We start from the raw sequence: 14,661 nt of genomic DNA, 5'->3' as shown, positions 1-14,661 counted from the left end.
CCCAAGCCTTACTTTGAAGGAGTTTGGGCTTTCGTGTAGTGGGCCTAATTAGTAGATAAATTTGAAGGCCCATTTATGTATATCATTAAGCCCCCCAACTCTCAATTCGAGACGGGGACTTGCGTAGAGGGGTCTGGGTCGTGTCGAGAGTTAATTGCGTCTTGGATTGAATAGTTTCCGTTGGCGGTGAAATAATTCCTTACTTTAAATAAGGGATAATTGTTTTATTTGGCAGCAAGGTATATATTTAAGGGTTTTAAATAATATACCAGTGCCAGATAAATAGACTCCTTTTGCGGTGGAAAGATTTAAACTGCATCTCGTGCGTAATAAATATGGGTATGTACTTTTAACTTTAGGTCTTCTTGTGTTCTCTTCTTCTTTTGTCCTATAACGGTAGAGTCGAGAATTTTTTGTTTCTTGATTATTTGTGCGGTGAAAAATTTTAGTCATGTCGGATCCGGGTAAGTCGAAATCTTTACGAATTAAACTTCGAGATCCGGTTGAAGGGGGCGAGAAAACTTTTGGTACGGTGGGTATGGAACGCGAGAAACTTTCGGTATCCGGTGCTAAAATCGGATCTGCGTCCCAAGATGCACGAGTCGGCGGGAGGGAGGTGGAGTTTAGCAGGGCCGATGGCTTGGCTAGAGGAGCTGGCTTGGACCAAGCCGGCTCCAACTCCATGGTTTGTGAGGGTGCGCAGCCTGAGGGAGCTGGTGGCGCGGCTGGAGAGGGTGGCGCGCGCGCGTCAGGCACGGTGGCCGAGGGACGCGCGCGCGCGTCTGCTAGGGTTGGGGAGTTTGCGACGCGCGCGTCGGTTGGTGGTCGAGAAAACGGCACGCGCGCGGTTGATTGGTTGACGAGGGGACGCGCGCGCGCGTTTGGGGACGGTGCCGGGGAGGACGCGCGCACGTCATTTGGCAGGGGTGACGTGTCCGCGCGTGCGCGCGCGTCTGGACTGTCCTTTTCGGCGCGTGCGCGCGCGTCTGGGAGTAGGGGGGCTGCCGCGCGTGGCGGCGCGTCCGGGAGCGGGGGTCAGGCGTTCGGCAGCGCGTCCGAGGCTCGTTTTCGTTGCGATTCGCGCGAACGGGTCGGGTGAAATGAGGAACGAATTTTTGTTGAAGATGATGTGAATGTTAGGGGTTCCGTAAGGCGAGAGATTATTGAATCGTGGAGTGATGATGTAGAGGCGAGTAATAATGTTAATTTTTGCCATACTGTTGATGAAGAGGATTCTAGTAGACGTCGCTATGGGCTTCAAGTCGTGGATTTTGGAAGTGATAGCGATGATTCTAGTCAATCTCATTCATCGAGTGAGCATGTGGTGTCGAGTAGTGAAGTTGATCCGGTGGTCGAAGAGGAGGAGGAAGATGATATTTCACCGTGTGATGTTGAGATTGATACGAGGAGGCAAAAGAAAATTAAGCCAATTAATTTGGACTTAATTGATTTTGATAGTGCATTGACGGAATAGCATTTGAATTCGATTCGTCGTTTATCTGGAGCGCCAAGTAATGTCGAGTTGTTGTTGCCTCAGAAGGGTGACCGTTTGTACTCGCCACCCGATGGGTTTCATACGGTATTTTTGGGGTACTTGACGTGTACATCTCAGATTACTCCGCATCCGACCTTGTTGAAGGTTTGCGAGGAATTCAAGATAGGGTATAGTCAGCTCACTCCCACTGCTGTTCTGATGTTCGAGGCGTTTCACTATAGGGTGGTTCGAGTAGGTCTTCCAGTTACTGTGAGTTTGGTTAAGGCGTTATTTACGTTATATCGGCCTACTAAGATGCCTTTCTTTTGTTTTCATCCTCGCGTTCCCTACCAATTCGTGAAGAGTGTGAAGTTATCCTTGGGGGAATGGAAGACCCATTTCTTTTATGTGAGGGCTCCCACTTTTGACGTCCCCGTAGTTTGGAACCCTACATGCGAGAGTTTCAAGATTACCGCCAATATAGCGAAGAGGATTGAAGAATCTGGGTTGTGTGATATGGAGTTTGATCCGAGGTGTTTGATACCGAAGGCGAAGGGTCAGCACTGTATATCCTTTTGATGAATTGTGGGGTCTTTTTTTTTTTTTGTAGTTCTTTGTTTGTATATATCTCATGTCTCTTATGTGGTTGTTTTCTTATGCAGATGGAGGTATCACCTTTGCGGCACTTCGAGCTAAGGCGAATGGGACGTCGAAGAAGGCATCGAAGAAGGTTCCCTCTACGTTGGGAGGTTCTTCGGGTGGTTTGCCTCGTGAGGCGGTCCATGTAGAAATTCCTCGAGTGATCGAAGATGACCGGAGCAGTGCTGGTGAAGTGGAGGGGCGTCCACCAACGAGGGACCGTGGCAAGGGAAAGAGGGTGGATACCGAGTATGTGGCTGTGCCTAACCGTCCACGGGTAGAACCCGAGGATACCTATGCTTTCCATGGTGGGGGAGGGAAACAATTGTTTACCTATGGCGTGAATCGCGACGGTAAGGAGTCATATTGGGATGTGTCGGACCGTGATCTGCCTATGTTGAGTACCGAGGGATTCGTTCGGGAGTATGACCGTGCTCGGATGTCTGGTAAGGGCCCTTCTCACATGTTGGAGTTAGCCGGTGGGGATATATGTCGGGTGAGTCCTTGTTTATTTAAAACCAGGTTAAATGTTACTTCCTCTCTTCCTTGCGTAAAAAATATTTTATTATATATATATATTTTTTTTTTTTTTTTTAGTTGGTAGCGACTTGGAGGTATCTCATGGAGCACGGTAGGAATGCGGAAGCTAGGAAGGAAGAGGAGCGAGTTCGAAGTCAGACGCGTGAGGATGAACTTCTAAGCCAGTTGGAGATAGCGCGGTGCGATCTCGCTCAGCGGACGGAAGCACTTGCTCGGAGGACAGAGGAGCTTGCTCAAAGGACAGAAGAGCTCGAAGTTATCCGAGGTGACGCGAAGGCGTATAAGGATGATGTTCATAAGTTGAACGAGTGCTATGACCAGCTGAAGGAGAAATACGAAGTCGAAAAGGCGAGGGGAAAGAGGTTCCTCGCGACGTCTGGTGGTGTGGCTTATAGGGAGTCCATTGTGGAGGAAACCAAGCTTAACTTCCAAGGTAGTGATGAGTGTGCTGCTATGATTGAGGAGCATGCTTTGGCTGTGGTCTATAAGCCATTGGTGCGTGCGTGTCGCAAATATTTTCGCGAGGTGGGTGGTATTAGTGAGAAGGTTATTCGCGGGATGGAGGCTGGTATATCTGATGAAGAGGAGGATGAGGTCGATGGCAACGAAACGGGCACAGAGCTCGTGGATGACATGGTTGCTGATGATTCCACTGTGAGGGCGTCTTCCGCCCGTGGTGGTGGAGTTTAGATATTTTTGCTAGGATAGTTAAACTCTTTTTTTATTTATTATTGCTATGGATTTCTTAATTTATTTTTATCGCTGATGTAGATGGGTATGTCCACTACCGTTTCGTTTGAGTTTCTTCCTTTTGTGACATTTGAAGTTTTGATACTTAGTTATTTATTTTGACATTGTCAAGATTTTTTGCGTCGCTTATGTGTATGAACATTTAGCGTTGTACACGATGTACTTGAGGAGGGGATCAGTCTCCCAAGGTTTTTGTTAAGGGTCGTGCCCTTTGTCTGGACCACTTGGGTCTAAAATATATTTGTCCGTGGCCACGTTTTAAAAGTAGCACCTCGTGAAACAGCTAAAGGGACTTAGGTAATCCAGCTGGCCAGGCTATACGGATTATCTAAATCTCTCTAAGTGTTTGTAGGGTGGTATTGAATTGAACTCATGGTAAGAGGTAATTTTGTATAGACGTAAAGGCGTAGATAGTAAAGCGAAAAGTATGATTTATTCAACGATAGCAAAGGAGAATTGTTACATGCCTATGTGAGGCGAATGTAATTAAATGGCTAATGCGATAGGCCTAAGAGACGCAAAGGTAAATAACTACTGGTAAAGCAAAAAAAAAAATTGACTTGATAAAAAAATTTCTAAGTGATTGTACTACACTTGTTCTTCTTCCACGTCTTCCTTGTACTCGTTCGTTTTGCTGTGCTGATGGTAACATGAATTCCTTTGGTGTCTCTATGCCTGTCAAATATAATTGAGAAAAAGGAATTTTGTCTAAGCATTTGTTTGAAGGCTTAGTAATTGAATCTAAGGGGATGTGCATTGCCGATCTACGTACCCTACTACGGGGATGTTTTTTCTTCCTCGCACTTCGAGATATGAAATCAACTCGTGATTTGTTGTGTTTTGTTGTGTGATCATGCCTATTAGATGGGATGATTTTTTCACGTTAGTAAGAGTAAACAAGAGCATGCGTGTGTTGTAGTCTAGTGGAAGTATTATTACCCTTGGCGATGTGGTATGGAGGATCCTCGCTCTTTGGGCCATTGATTGAGTCGTATGCATCCTCTCGTAATTGGTTCTCAATCTGTAATAAAATGGTGAGGTGTGATTATGAATTGCTGATGTAAATAAATACGCTAGCCCCCCAGTCTAGGTAAGATGTTAACGCACCTAGTTATATAGTAGAAAATTTCCAAGCATGTAGACACAGTTTTGCGAGACGAGTGACGTGGAAGGTCGCGGAGCCTGCAGTGGTAATGATTTGTAAGTAATTTTTATATATGAAGGGTATAGGTGACGACTTCAACTGATCTTAATTGATGTGGATGTGTACCTTACGCGTAGAACCGTTTGAGGTTTCCTATATTCCATGTTCTGGGTATAGGGCGTCCGTCAGTGTTCTCGAGGCGATATGCTCCAGTGTTGACCACTTTGGTGATTATATATGGTCCTTCCCACTTTGGGTCGAGCTTGCCGATGGGGTGAGAGGCTTCAGCTTTTCGGAGGACTAAATCTCCAACTTGAAAGAAGCGAGGGCGGACCTTTGAGTTATAGGCCTTGGCCATGCGTGATTTATACATATGTTGTCGGATGTATGCAATCTCACGTAATTCATCTACGAGGTCTAGGCTTCCCCGCATAGCCTCTTCGTTAGCCGCTAGGTCATAGTTGGTGATTCGCCAAGATGGTTCTCCGATTTCGACGGGTGCGATAGCCTCTGTTCCGAAAGCTAGATTGAAAGGTGACTCTCCGGTTGTTGCTCGTGGGGTTGTGCGATAAGCCCATAGTGCGTTAGGCAATTCGTCCACCCACTTCCCTTTGGCACTTCCAAGCCTTGTCTTAAGGTGTTGGAGTATGGTGCGATTTGTGACCTCCATCTGGCCGTTAGCCTGTGGATTGGCTACGGATGTGAAGAACTGTTTGATGTCCAAGCCGAGGCACCAATTCTTTACTTTGTCACCAAAAAATTGGGTTCCGTTATCTGAGATAATGGAGCGTGGGATCCCAAAGCGACACACGATGTTCTTCCATAGGAATTGGATGACTTCTTCTTCTCGGATGCGTGCTAAGGGTTCAGCTTCCACCCATTTGGTGAAGTAGTCCACTGCTACAATGAGGTATTTACGTCCTCCTGTGGCGGGTGGGAATGGTCCAACTAAATCCATTCCCCATTGAGCGAAAGGGATGGGGCTGTCAATTGGTTGCATTAATGCCGCTGGCATGTGAGGAATATTTGCATGCTCTTGGCAGGGCTTACACTTTCGGACTAACTTCTTCGCGTCTTCATGCATCGTTGGCCAATAGTAGCCTTGCCTCAGTAGTTTAAGAGCTAAGGTTCTCCCGCTCAAGTGATTGCCGCAGATGCCTCCGTGTACTTCTCTAAGTACGTAATCCGCTGTGGTCGGGTCGAGGCACTTGAGATAGGGGAATGAGAACCCTCGTGTGTACAACTCTTCTCCCAATATGACGAAGCGAGCAGCTCTCGTTTTTAACTTTCGTTCTTCTGTGGGATCCGCTGGAAGTTCTCCCTTCTTGAGATACGTCAGGATTGGAGTGAACCAGCATGGTTCATCCTCCTCGGTGTACTGTACTTCAGTGGGTGAAGTTATCTCCGGCTGAGGTGAGGTGAGGAGCGTCACCTTCCGACTTCCGATGCTAGCCATGGAGCTTCCAAGCCTAGCTAATTTGTCAGCATGGACGTTATTGGAGCGAGGTACTTGTCTTATCTCGTAGCTCTCGAATTTGGATAAGAGAGTGTGCGCGAGAGCTAAGTATTTGGCCATGGTGTCTTCTTTAGCCTCGTAAGCTCCTAGTACTTGGTTGACGACGAGCTGAGAGTCGCTTTGGATTAGGAGCTTGCGCGCTCCGGCTGCTAGGGCGAGGCGGATTCCCGCTATCAGTGCTTCGTATTCAGCTATGTTGTTTGAGGCTGTGAATTCGAATCGTTGAGCATATTCGAATTCGTCTCCGTCGGGGTTCGTTAGGACGATACCCGCTCCACCTCCTGTGGTAGTGGAAGATGTTGGGTTTCGGGCACGCATACGCAGCGGAAAAGAAAAATTTAATGTGATTTAAACGACTTTAAAGCACACAAGTACATGCCCGACAAATTAAAATCAATTAATTGCGTACCTTTGCGCTTCCAGCGAAATTAAAAACAACACACATGCTAAATAATTTAACCGAATTTAAATCAATTAACATGCTCGCGTTTAAACCAATTAACATGCTTGCAAAGATTAAAACGATTACACATAATCACATAAAATCATACGATAGCAAACATGAATTCATAGTTTAAACGTAAAACGAATCGAAACTAGGGTTTCGTGTATTTACCTCTTGAAGCGTGAGGTAGGAGCGTTTAGCAAGTCGAGATTGCTACGGAAACCAATCCGTACAATCGGGGCAGCAGCGGTGCAGCGGCAGCAGCGGCAGCAGCGGCGAATCGGCCACGACGGCGCGTGAGGTACACGCGCGGTCTTCTGGGGCGGCGCGTGGGGCAGCGTGCGGCTTCGGCTCGTGCGCTGCTCTTCGATTCCTCGATCTTTGATCTTCCTCCTCTCGGATTTCACCTCGTATACTTCGATCTACTAAAACGTGGCACTAGACACGAAGTAGTTAGAATAAAACGGAAGAAACGAAAAGAGGAAAAGATTACCAAAGCAATCGGCCAATGGATGGCCGATTCCGGCGAATTTCCGGCGACGGCGCGGTGGTGGCCGCGGGAGGAGTTCGGCCGTGAGAGTGGGGTGAGCGGCTAGGGTTTTGATTAGGTCTTGTGTGTGTGTGCAAGGCCTATAAATCAAGTATTTATAGTCCCTTGCATAAAACCCTAACGGGCTTAAGTTGGACCGGGCCCAACAGCTTAAGCTCGTTAGTTCTTTTACTTGCTCGTCTCTCTCAATTCAATGATCGGAAAATTGCAACAATTACATTTTCGGAATCATTATAATATCCTCGTCATTACGAGTGCCAACTCTCATTTTCCAACTTTCCAAAAGTGGAAACCCTAGTTCAGTGCACTTTCTAAATTTGGAAACTTCCCGATTTAGAAAGTTCACTAATACGTTCGCCTATTCTTTTCCTTTTCTTATTCTCATTCATAATTCCAAATTACGAATGTTGGACTCAATCATATTGACTTCCAATCATGCAAAGATAAACTATTTTATCTCTGACCGTTTATTCAAAGATCTCATGTGCACGAGCAGTGTGACCCTCGATGGTTCAGGTGTAAGCTAGCCGTGGGCCCACAACTCTTTGGGGTCAAAACTCGTCCCTTAGAGTTACGATTAAGATGAAGCTCGTTTCACCTTAATCACCCAACGAATCAAGATTGGCGTCTAGCAACTACGCGTCATGATTCCCTAGATACAAATGAAGTGCCTGCAAGAACCTTCAGATATAGTTAACGTACAGTACGGTCCCTTCGATACATATGTCCCGATCGAACTAGAGGCATTGGTTCATCGAGACCTCTTTATATGTTCGATGACGGTGCGATCGTTCCAAGTGTTGTAATCCTTACGTGCATGACTTAGAGAAGTCACGGTGATGTCTAGGTCATAAGGACTAATGGTGTACAACTATACCATAGATATCTCTACTCGATTATTGGGAACCACTTAGAGATTTCTAGGGTGAGGGAGTTCAGTCAACTCGTCAACTTACGAGCACCCACTTATGCATGCCGATATCACAATACCGTTTACTGATGAGATGCAGTACACATACACTAAGTGCTAGTCTTAATGGGAAAGGCCGATATCCTCATTAGTGGCGTAACCCTTCGACTAGGAACACGTTTAACAGTTATAATACTTGAGTAAATATCTCACGATCCTAACGATCAATTACTAGTACTTGTAATAACTGTAAGGACTATATCTATGCTTTTGACAAAGGGACAAAGATATAGAATGCCAAGGTGTTTTATCATTAATACGAATAAAGGTTCGTTTATTACAATAATAAATACGAAAGACCACAGCCACATGTTGGCTTGTTGGTCACCTACTCTAACAGAAGATCCATCGACGCTGACGGACCAAGTTGGTAAAGAGGTGCTTTGTTCCACTGAGGTCATTTCGACCAGAAAGTCAGCCAATATTTGCGCTTTGATAGGTGGGCGGGGATTGAATTCCACTCCATATTCGCTTAGCTCTATTGCCCATTTTGCTAATCGCCCGGATGTCTCGGGACTTCTCAGTATCTGCTTCAGAGGATAATTAGTGAGAACCACCACTTGATGCGACTAGAAGTAGGGTCGAAGCTTCCGAGCTGCGTTGATGAGGGCGAGAGCGAGCTTCTCCATATTGGTATAGCGTTGTTCGGCTCCTTGGAGGGCGCGACTTATGTAGTATATGGGTTGATGACCTTTTTCTCCATCTCGGATGAGGACTGCGCTGATGGCATCAGCCGAGGTAGCTAAGTACAGCATGAGGGTGTCTCCCGGCTGAGGTTTTGTAAGCAAGGGTGGTGATGCGAGGTATGACTTTAGCTCAGTGAAGGCTTTTTGACATGCCTCATCCCACTCGAACTTTTTTCCTCCCCTTAAAATCTTGAAAAATGGGAGAGCCTTGTCCGCTGATCTTGAAATGAATCTGTTCAGGGATGCCAAACAGCCGTTGAGCTGTTGAACTTTCTTGATCGATGTTGGTGGAGCCATGGAGGTGATTGCATCGATTTTCGCGGGATTAGCTTCGATTCCTCGCTGCGAAATCATATAACCCAAAAATTTGCCTCCCCGAACTCCGAATGAACATTTGAGGGGGTTGAGCTTCATCTTATATTTTCGCAGGGTGGCGAAACACTGATCCAGATCAGTTAGGTGGTCCGAGACCTTGACACTTTTGACGAGCATGTCGTCGATGTACACCTCCATATTTTTACCGATCTGATCTGCGAACATTTTTTTCACTAGACGTTGGTAGGTGGCTCCTGCGTTTTTTAACCCTAAAGGCATGACTTCATAGCAGTAGATGCCTTGGTCAGTGATGGCCTAAATGGCCTTGTTTGATCTGGCTATACCCTTGGTATGCATCGAGGAAGCTGAGGAGCTCGCATCCCGAGGTCGAATCGATGAGTTGATCGATTCTAGGTAGAGGAAAAGGGTCCTTAGGACAAGCTTTGTTGAGGTCGGTGAAGTCTACGCATAGTCTCCACTTGCCACCTGGCTTGGGAACGAGTACCACGTTTGACAGCCATTCAGGATACTGAACTGGTCGTATGTGGCCTGCTCCAAGGAGTTTTGCCACTTCTGCTTTGATATGCTTGTTGCGTTCGGGACCAAATGTCCGTTTTCTTTGTTTGATTGGCTTCAACCGTTTGTCGACGTTGAGCCGGTGTAGAGCTACCTGTGGAGGAATGCCCGATAAATCTTGGGCTTTCCATGCGAACACATCTCCATTGTGCCGCAGGAAGTTGATTAGTTGTCGCTCCGTGGTTGGATTTAGATCGGATCCTATTCGTATGAGCTTGGACGTATCTCCGGGAGTGAGCTCTATGAGCTTAAGCTCTTCGACAGCCGCTAGCTTGACGCTATCGTCTGGTACACTTATGAGGATTTCTTTATTGTCCTCAATGATCGCATTGACCCACTTCCGCTTGTCGGATTTTTGGGTGTCGTCTCCCCTTCCGAATGGTTTAGGCTTCTTGGAAGGTTCTCGTAAGGCCCTTGCATAGCACTCTCGGGCGAGACGTCTATCTCCAAGTACTCCCCCCATTCCGTAGGGAGTAGGGAATTTCCACTTCTGATGGTAGGAGGAAGGTACTGATTTGATGGTATGGATTGCTGGCCTCCCTAGAATGATGTTGTAGGGGGATGGCTTGTCGACGATGAGGAATTTGATTAGTTTTGTGATTCGACAAGGGTCTTCCCCTAGAGAAACGGGCAGCTCCACTTCTCCCATGGACAAAATGCCTTCTCCTGTGAATCCTTTCAGGGGTGTGGAGATGGGATTAAACCGGGCATTATCTATGCCTAGCTGCTTAAAACTGTGGAGGTACATGATGTCAGCTGAGCTCCCACCGTCCACTAATATCTTCTTGGCCAAGAAGTTGGCCACCGTTGTTGTTACTACCAACGCATCGACATGATCTTCATCTGGACCTCCAAAGTCGGAGGAATTGAAGACTATGCTATGATCTGGTCTTTGTATTTGATAGATGCGTGCGGATGGAGAAGCACGTTCTTGATTCATGCGTGCTGATCAAGCGAGGGTGCGTCTTGCATTTTGTGAATCGCCACCCGCTGGTCCTCCGGAGATAAAGGAGATGATTCCCCGGGTGGGTTGGCTATCGTTGTTATCTGGGTCACGTCGATGACCCCCATCCTCTTGCCTTTGCTGTTGATCTCGATCATTATATCGGCGTGGAGGATCATCACGGCGCTTAGTTCGAGGCTTATCAATGTATTCGCCTAAATGGCCTTGTTTGATCAGCCTCTCGATCGCCACTTTGAGTTGTGCACATTCCTCCGTAGTATGCCCTCTGTCCTTGTGGAATCGACAATAACGATCCGACTTTTCTCACTTTGCGTTTGGCTGCATAGGACGTGGAGGCTCTGCTAAACCTTTCTGTTCTATCACGTGAAGGATTTCCGTGAGGCGAGTGTTTAGCGGAGTGAACCTATTGTAGGAGGAAGAGGGTTGGCCTTGAGGTGGAAGTGGTGGACGTCTATCATCGCGCCTCCTATTGTCTTGACGGTCATCTTCCCTTTTCCTTTTAGGAGGAGCATGGGTAGAGGCTTCCTCTATCCAGACGTATTTTTCGGCTCGATTCAGCAACTCCTCTAGGTTGCCTGGAAGTCTTCCGGCATAGATTCTTTGAATCTACCCGGTTTCAAGTTCTGCTGCATAATCTCGGAGAGCATGTCTTGTCCTACACTGGGGACTTCATGGACGGCTTCTACGAAATGCTTAATGTAATTGCGGAGCGTTTCGGTATCTCTCTGTACTACAGAGAAAAGATGAGCCGGGGTCTTGGCGTATTGTTTGTTGATGGCGAATTGGTTGGCGAACCAGGTTGACAACCGAGCGAAGGTGTCAATCGACCCTATGGGTAGAGAGTTGAACCAATTCATTGCCCTCTTGGAGAGAGTGGTGCGGAACATTTTGCACATCGCAGCATCCGTCGGGCCATGTAAATCCGCCATGGCATTGAATTTCTCTATATGCTTCTATGGGTCGGTGGTCCCTTCAAATTGAGGTAACCCCGAGATCTTTACTCCTTGAGGTAATACCTCATTGAGAATGTCTACGGTGAAGGGACTGCGTCTTGTTGGGACAGGCACTCTTTCACCCATTAGATTATTTGGTTGGGGGAAAAGGTTTTGGCGACACATTCTGCTGTTTACCTCGCCTTCTCCCTCATTAAAGAGAGGGACTCTTTGTGGTGACGCATTCCCCCGTGGGGGTGAGCGCTGATGCTGCTGTCTGGGTTGTGCCCCTCTGTGATTAGTAGATAGCTGCACTCGGGACAGTGGGTCCGAGTTAGAAGAGGAGACACTTATTTGATTCTGGATTGGCGGTGGGGCCACAGGTTGCGCTATAGGTGGAGTTGGTGCTGGTATCGCACCAACTCTGTGGCGGCGCGAGTTGAGGCTTCTGCTATCATGCATTGAAGCGCGTCCTCGGTTATTTGAACCGTTCGAGGAGCAGGGAGTTGTGGATCCGCGAGTGGTGGGTCCCGAGGAGGGATCACCTGAACCTCGCGAGGTGGATCTGTAGCATGTGGAGGAAGTGGCTCCGCGGCACGTGGAGGAGGTGGCATGCCAGATCGTCCACGGACGGGGAGGTTATTAGCCGTGTCATTTTCTCTCTGAGCTGACGCCTCAGGAGGATCTTGTTGGCTACGTGATCTGGTTTGCATCGTTCCCACAGACGGCGCCAAAATGATGATGCTAAAATATAGCTCACCGGAGTAATATAGAAAACGAGCTGGGAGAGCAAAGCTGATCAGTAGCTAGTCAACTCGATGATCCTGAGGTCCCTGTGAAATGAGCACACGTGAACTAAGCCGGGGGTTGATCCGGCGGAAACCCCTCCGACGCTCAAGTCAGATGTATGGATCGTAGAGATAGTAGAGAGAATAAAACTCGAGATTCTTTGTGAATAATTAGAACGTACCTTTATAAATGAGTATAAACGTCTATTTATATATCGGTGGTTGGATTGGGCTTACTTTGTTGGGCCCAAGCCTTACTTTGAAGGAGTTTGGGCTTTCGTGTAGTGGGCCTAATTAGTAGATAAATTTGAAGGCCCATTGGGCTGGCCAATTTATGTATATCAAATGCGCATCAAGAAACGTGCACAAAAACTCTCGCTAGAGAGATACGCACATAATAATAAGTGTACAAAAGCATGCACAAAAGTACTCACGCAAAACTGAATTCGCAAAAAGGATCATGAAAACACAAACTACAATCCTATGACATTAATACAAATCAACAAATATGCAGAAGCACACTCGCTCAAATGGACATGCACAAACGTACATGTAAAAAAACATGCGCAAAAGTGCATTCGCAACAACGTTCTTAAAAACACGAACTACAATACTAGGACTTTAATACGCATCAATAAACAACACAAAAAACACTAGATAAAAAAGATATACAGTGGAGTGTAGAAATAAAACTCTACGTTTACGTTTACGTGGATTTTTTTTTTTTGGATTAATTTATATTTCTGTTTGAATTGGTGGATTTAGTATCTTATAGGTACAAATCGAAAATTAGGTGTCCAGGAAGCAAAAATGATCAAAGAGTTAGAAAAGAGTTGCAATTAAGAAAATCAAAGAAGAGAATCCCTCAACATCTTTGGTAGTGTACGTCCACGAACTCGAGCATAACTTCCTCATCCGGAGTCCAAATCAAATGGTTCCGGCGGCATAAGAAAGCTATTTCAGCTGGCTCCAATTCCTGTCTAACGGCAAAAATCAAAATTCGGACTCGAACATGGTCAAAATTGGATTCCAAAAGCGATCATGAAAATACGTACAACAATTCGAGGACATGAATGCGCATCAAGAACCGTGCACAAAAACTCTCGCTAGAAAGATACGCACATAAGTTAGAGTACAAAAGCATGCACAAAAGTACTCACGCAAAAGTGCATTCGCAAAAAGGATCATGAAAACACAAACTACAATCCTATGACATTAATACAATCAACAAACATGCACAGGCACACTCGCTCAAATGGACATGCACAAACGTACATGTAAAAAAACATGCAGAAAAGTGCATTCGCAACAAGGTTCTTAAAAAACGAACTACAATACTAGGACTTTAATACGCATCAACAAACAACAACAAAAACACTAGATACAAAAGATACAGTGGAGTGTAGAAATAAAACTCTACGTTTACATTTACGTGGATTTTTTTTTTGGATTAATTTATATTTCGGTTTGAATTGGTGGATTTTGGTATCTTATAGGTACAAATCGAAAATTAGGTGTCCAGGAAGCAAAAATGATCAAAGAGTACGAAAATAGTTGCAATTAGGAAAATAAAATCAAATTAGAAGAGAGAATCACTCAACATCTTTGGTAGTGTACGTCCAGGAAGTCGAGCATAATTTTCTCATCCGGACACCAAACCAACTGGTCCCGGCGGTATTAGAAAACTATTTCATCGGGCTACAATTCCTGTCTAACGGCAAAAATCCAAATTCAGACTCGAACATGGTCAAAATTAGATTCCAAAAGCGATCATAAAAATACGTACTAGAGTTCGAGGACATGAATGCGCATCAAGAAACGTGCACAAAAACTCTCGCTAGAAAGATACGCACATAAGTAAGAGTACAAAAGCATGCACATAAGTACTCACGCAAAAGTGCATTCGCAAAAAGGATCATGAAAACCCAAACTACAATCCTAGGTCATTAATTCAAATCAACAAACATGTAATGCCCAATCAATCCATACATGGCCAATAATAAGCATATTGCATCAATGCATATAGTTAGAATTCATTATTCATGATGCATGATCACGACTACTTGCTACACATGTGCCTTAATTGTGTTTTAATACGTGATCGAATACTTTTCTTAAACTGTGATAATACATGATACATGTTATTGAACTTCTACTTTATGATTTAACATGAACTTAAGTGATTTATTGTAGTGAGAATCTCAGTTTCTCGGTTAAGAAGGGATCAATGTGCTAAACGGTGATATATTTGTCTTAATTGCATATCTGTATTTTAATTACATTTTAATATGATTAATTACATATGTAATTACTTGAAGTAACTCATATTAGACTAAAACCAAAAGTATGCAAAAGGGTGCAATTTGATTGGT

At 45.5% G+C, this 14,661-nt stretch overlaps 2 protein-coding genes across 2 annotated transcripts; both read right to left on the bottom strand.

The window, feature by feature from the left end:
* Positions 1 to 9,333: 9,333 nt before the first annotated feature.
* LOC148772266 (uncharacterized) lies at positions 9,334 to 10,545 on the bottom strand. Its single transcript, XM_088814961.1, has one exon. The coding sequence runs from the start codon at positions 10,543 to 10,545 to the stop codon at positions 9,334 to 9,336; it is 1,212 nt and encodes a 403-aa protein (XP_088671087.1).
* Positions 10,546 to 10,554: 9 nt separating this feature from the next.
* Positions 10,555 to 11,426, bottom strand: LOC105961585 (uncharacterized). Its single transcript, XM_088814960.1, has 3 exons — positions 11,180 to 11,426; positions 10,877 to 11,096; positions 10,555 to 10,834 (listed from the first exon to the last, which is right to left on the bottom strand). The coding sequence occupies exons 1-3, from the start codon at positions 11,424 to 11,426 to the stop codon at positions 10,555 to 10,557; spliced, it is 747 nt and encodes a 248-aa protein (XP_088671086.1).
* Positions 11,427 to 14,661: the final 3,235 nt, after the last annotated feature.

This window comes from Erythranthe guttata, chromosome 2 (genome assembly GCF_056151865.1).
Source record: "Erythranthe guttata isolate IM_541 chromosome 2, IM_541, whole genome shotgun sequence".
In the NCBI taxonomy this organism is placed as follows: Eukaryota; Viridiplantae; Streptophyta; class Magnoliopsida; order Lamiales; family Phrymaceae; genus Erythranthe; species Erythranthe guttata.
This window is presented reverse-complemented; position numbering and strand designations above follow the sequence as displayed.

Bases quoted from the DNA above. Each gene is read 5' to 3' on its own strand.
- LOC148772266 (XM_088814961.1), bottom strand. From the start codon at position 10,545: ATGAATCAAGAACGTGCTTCTCCATCCGCACGCATCTATCAAATACAA.
- LOC105961585 (XM_088814960.1), bottom strand. From the start codon at position 11,426: ATGAATTGGTTCAACTCTCTACCCATAGGGTCGATTGACACCTTCGCT. The intron at 11,097-11,179 runs GTAGATTCAAAG...ACGTCTGGATAG, and splicing joins GCAGCAGAACTTGAAACCGG to AGGAAGCCTCTACCCATGCT. The intron at 10,835-10,876 runs GTGAGAAAAGTC...CCACAAGGACAG, and splicing joins CCTATGCAGCCAAACGCAAA to AGGGCATACTACGGAGGAAT.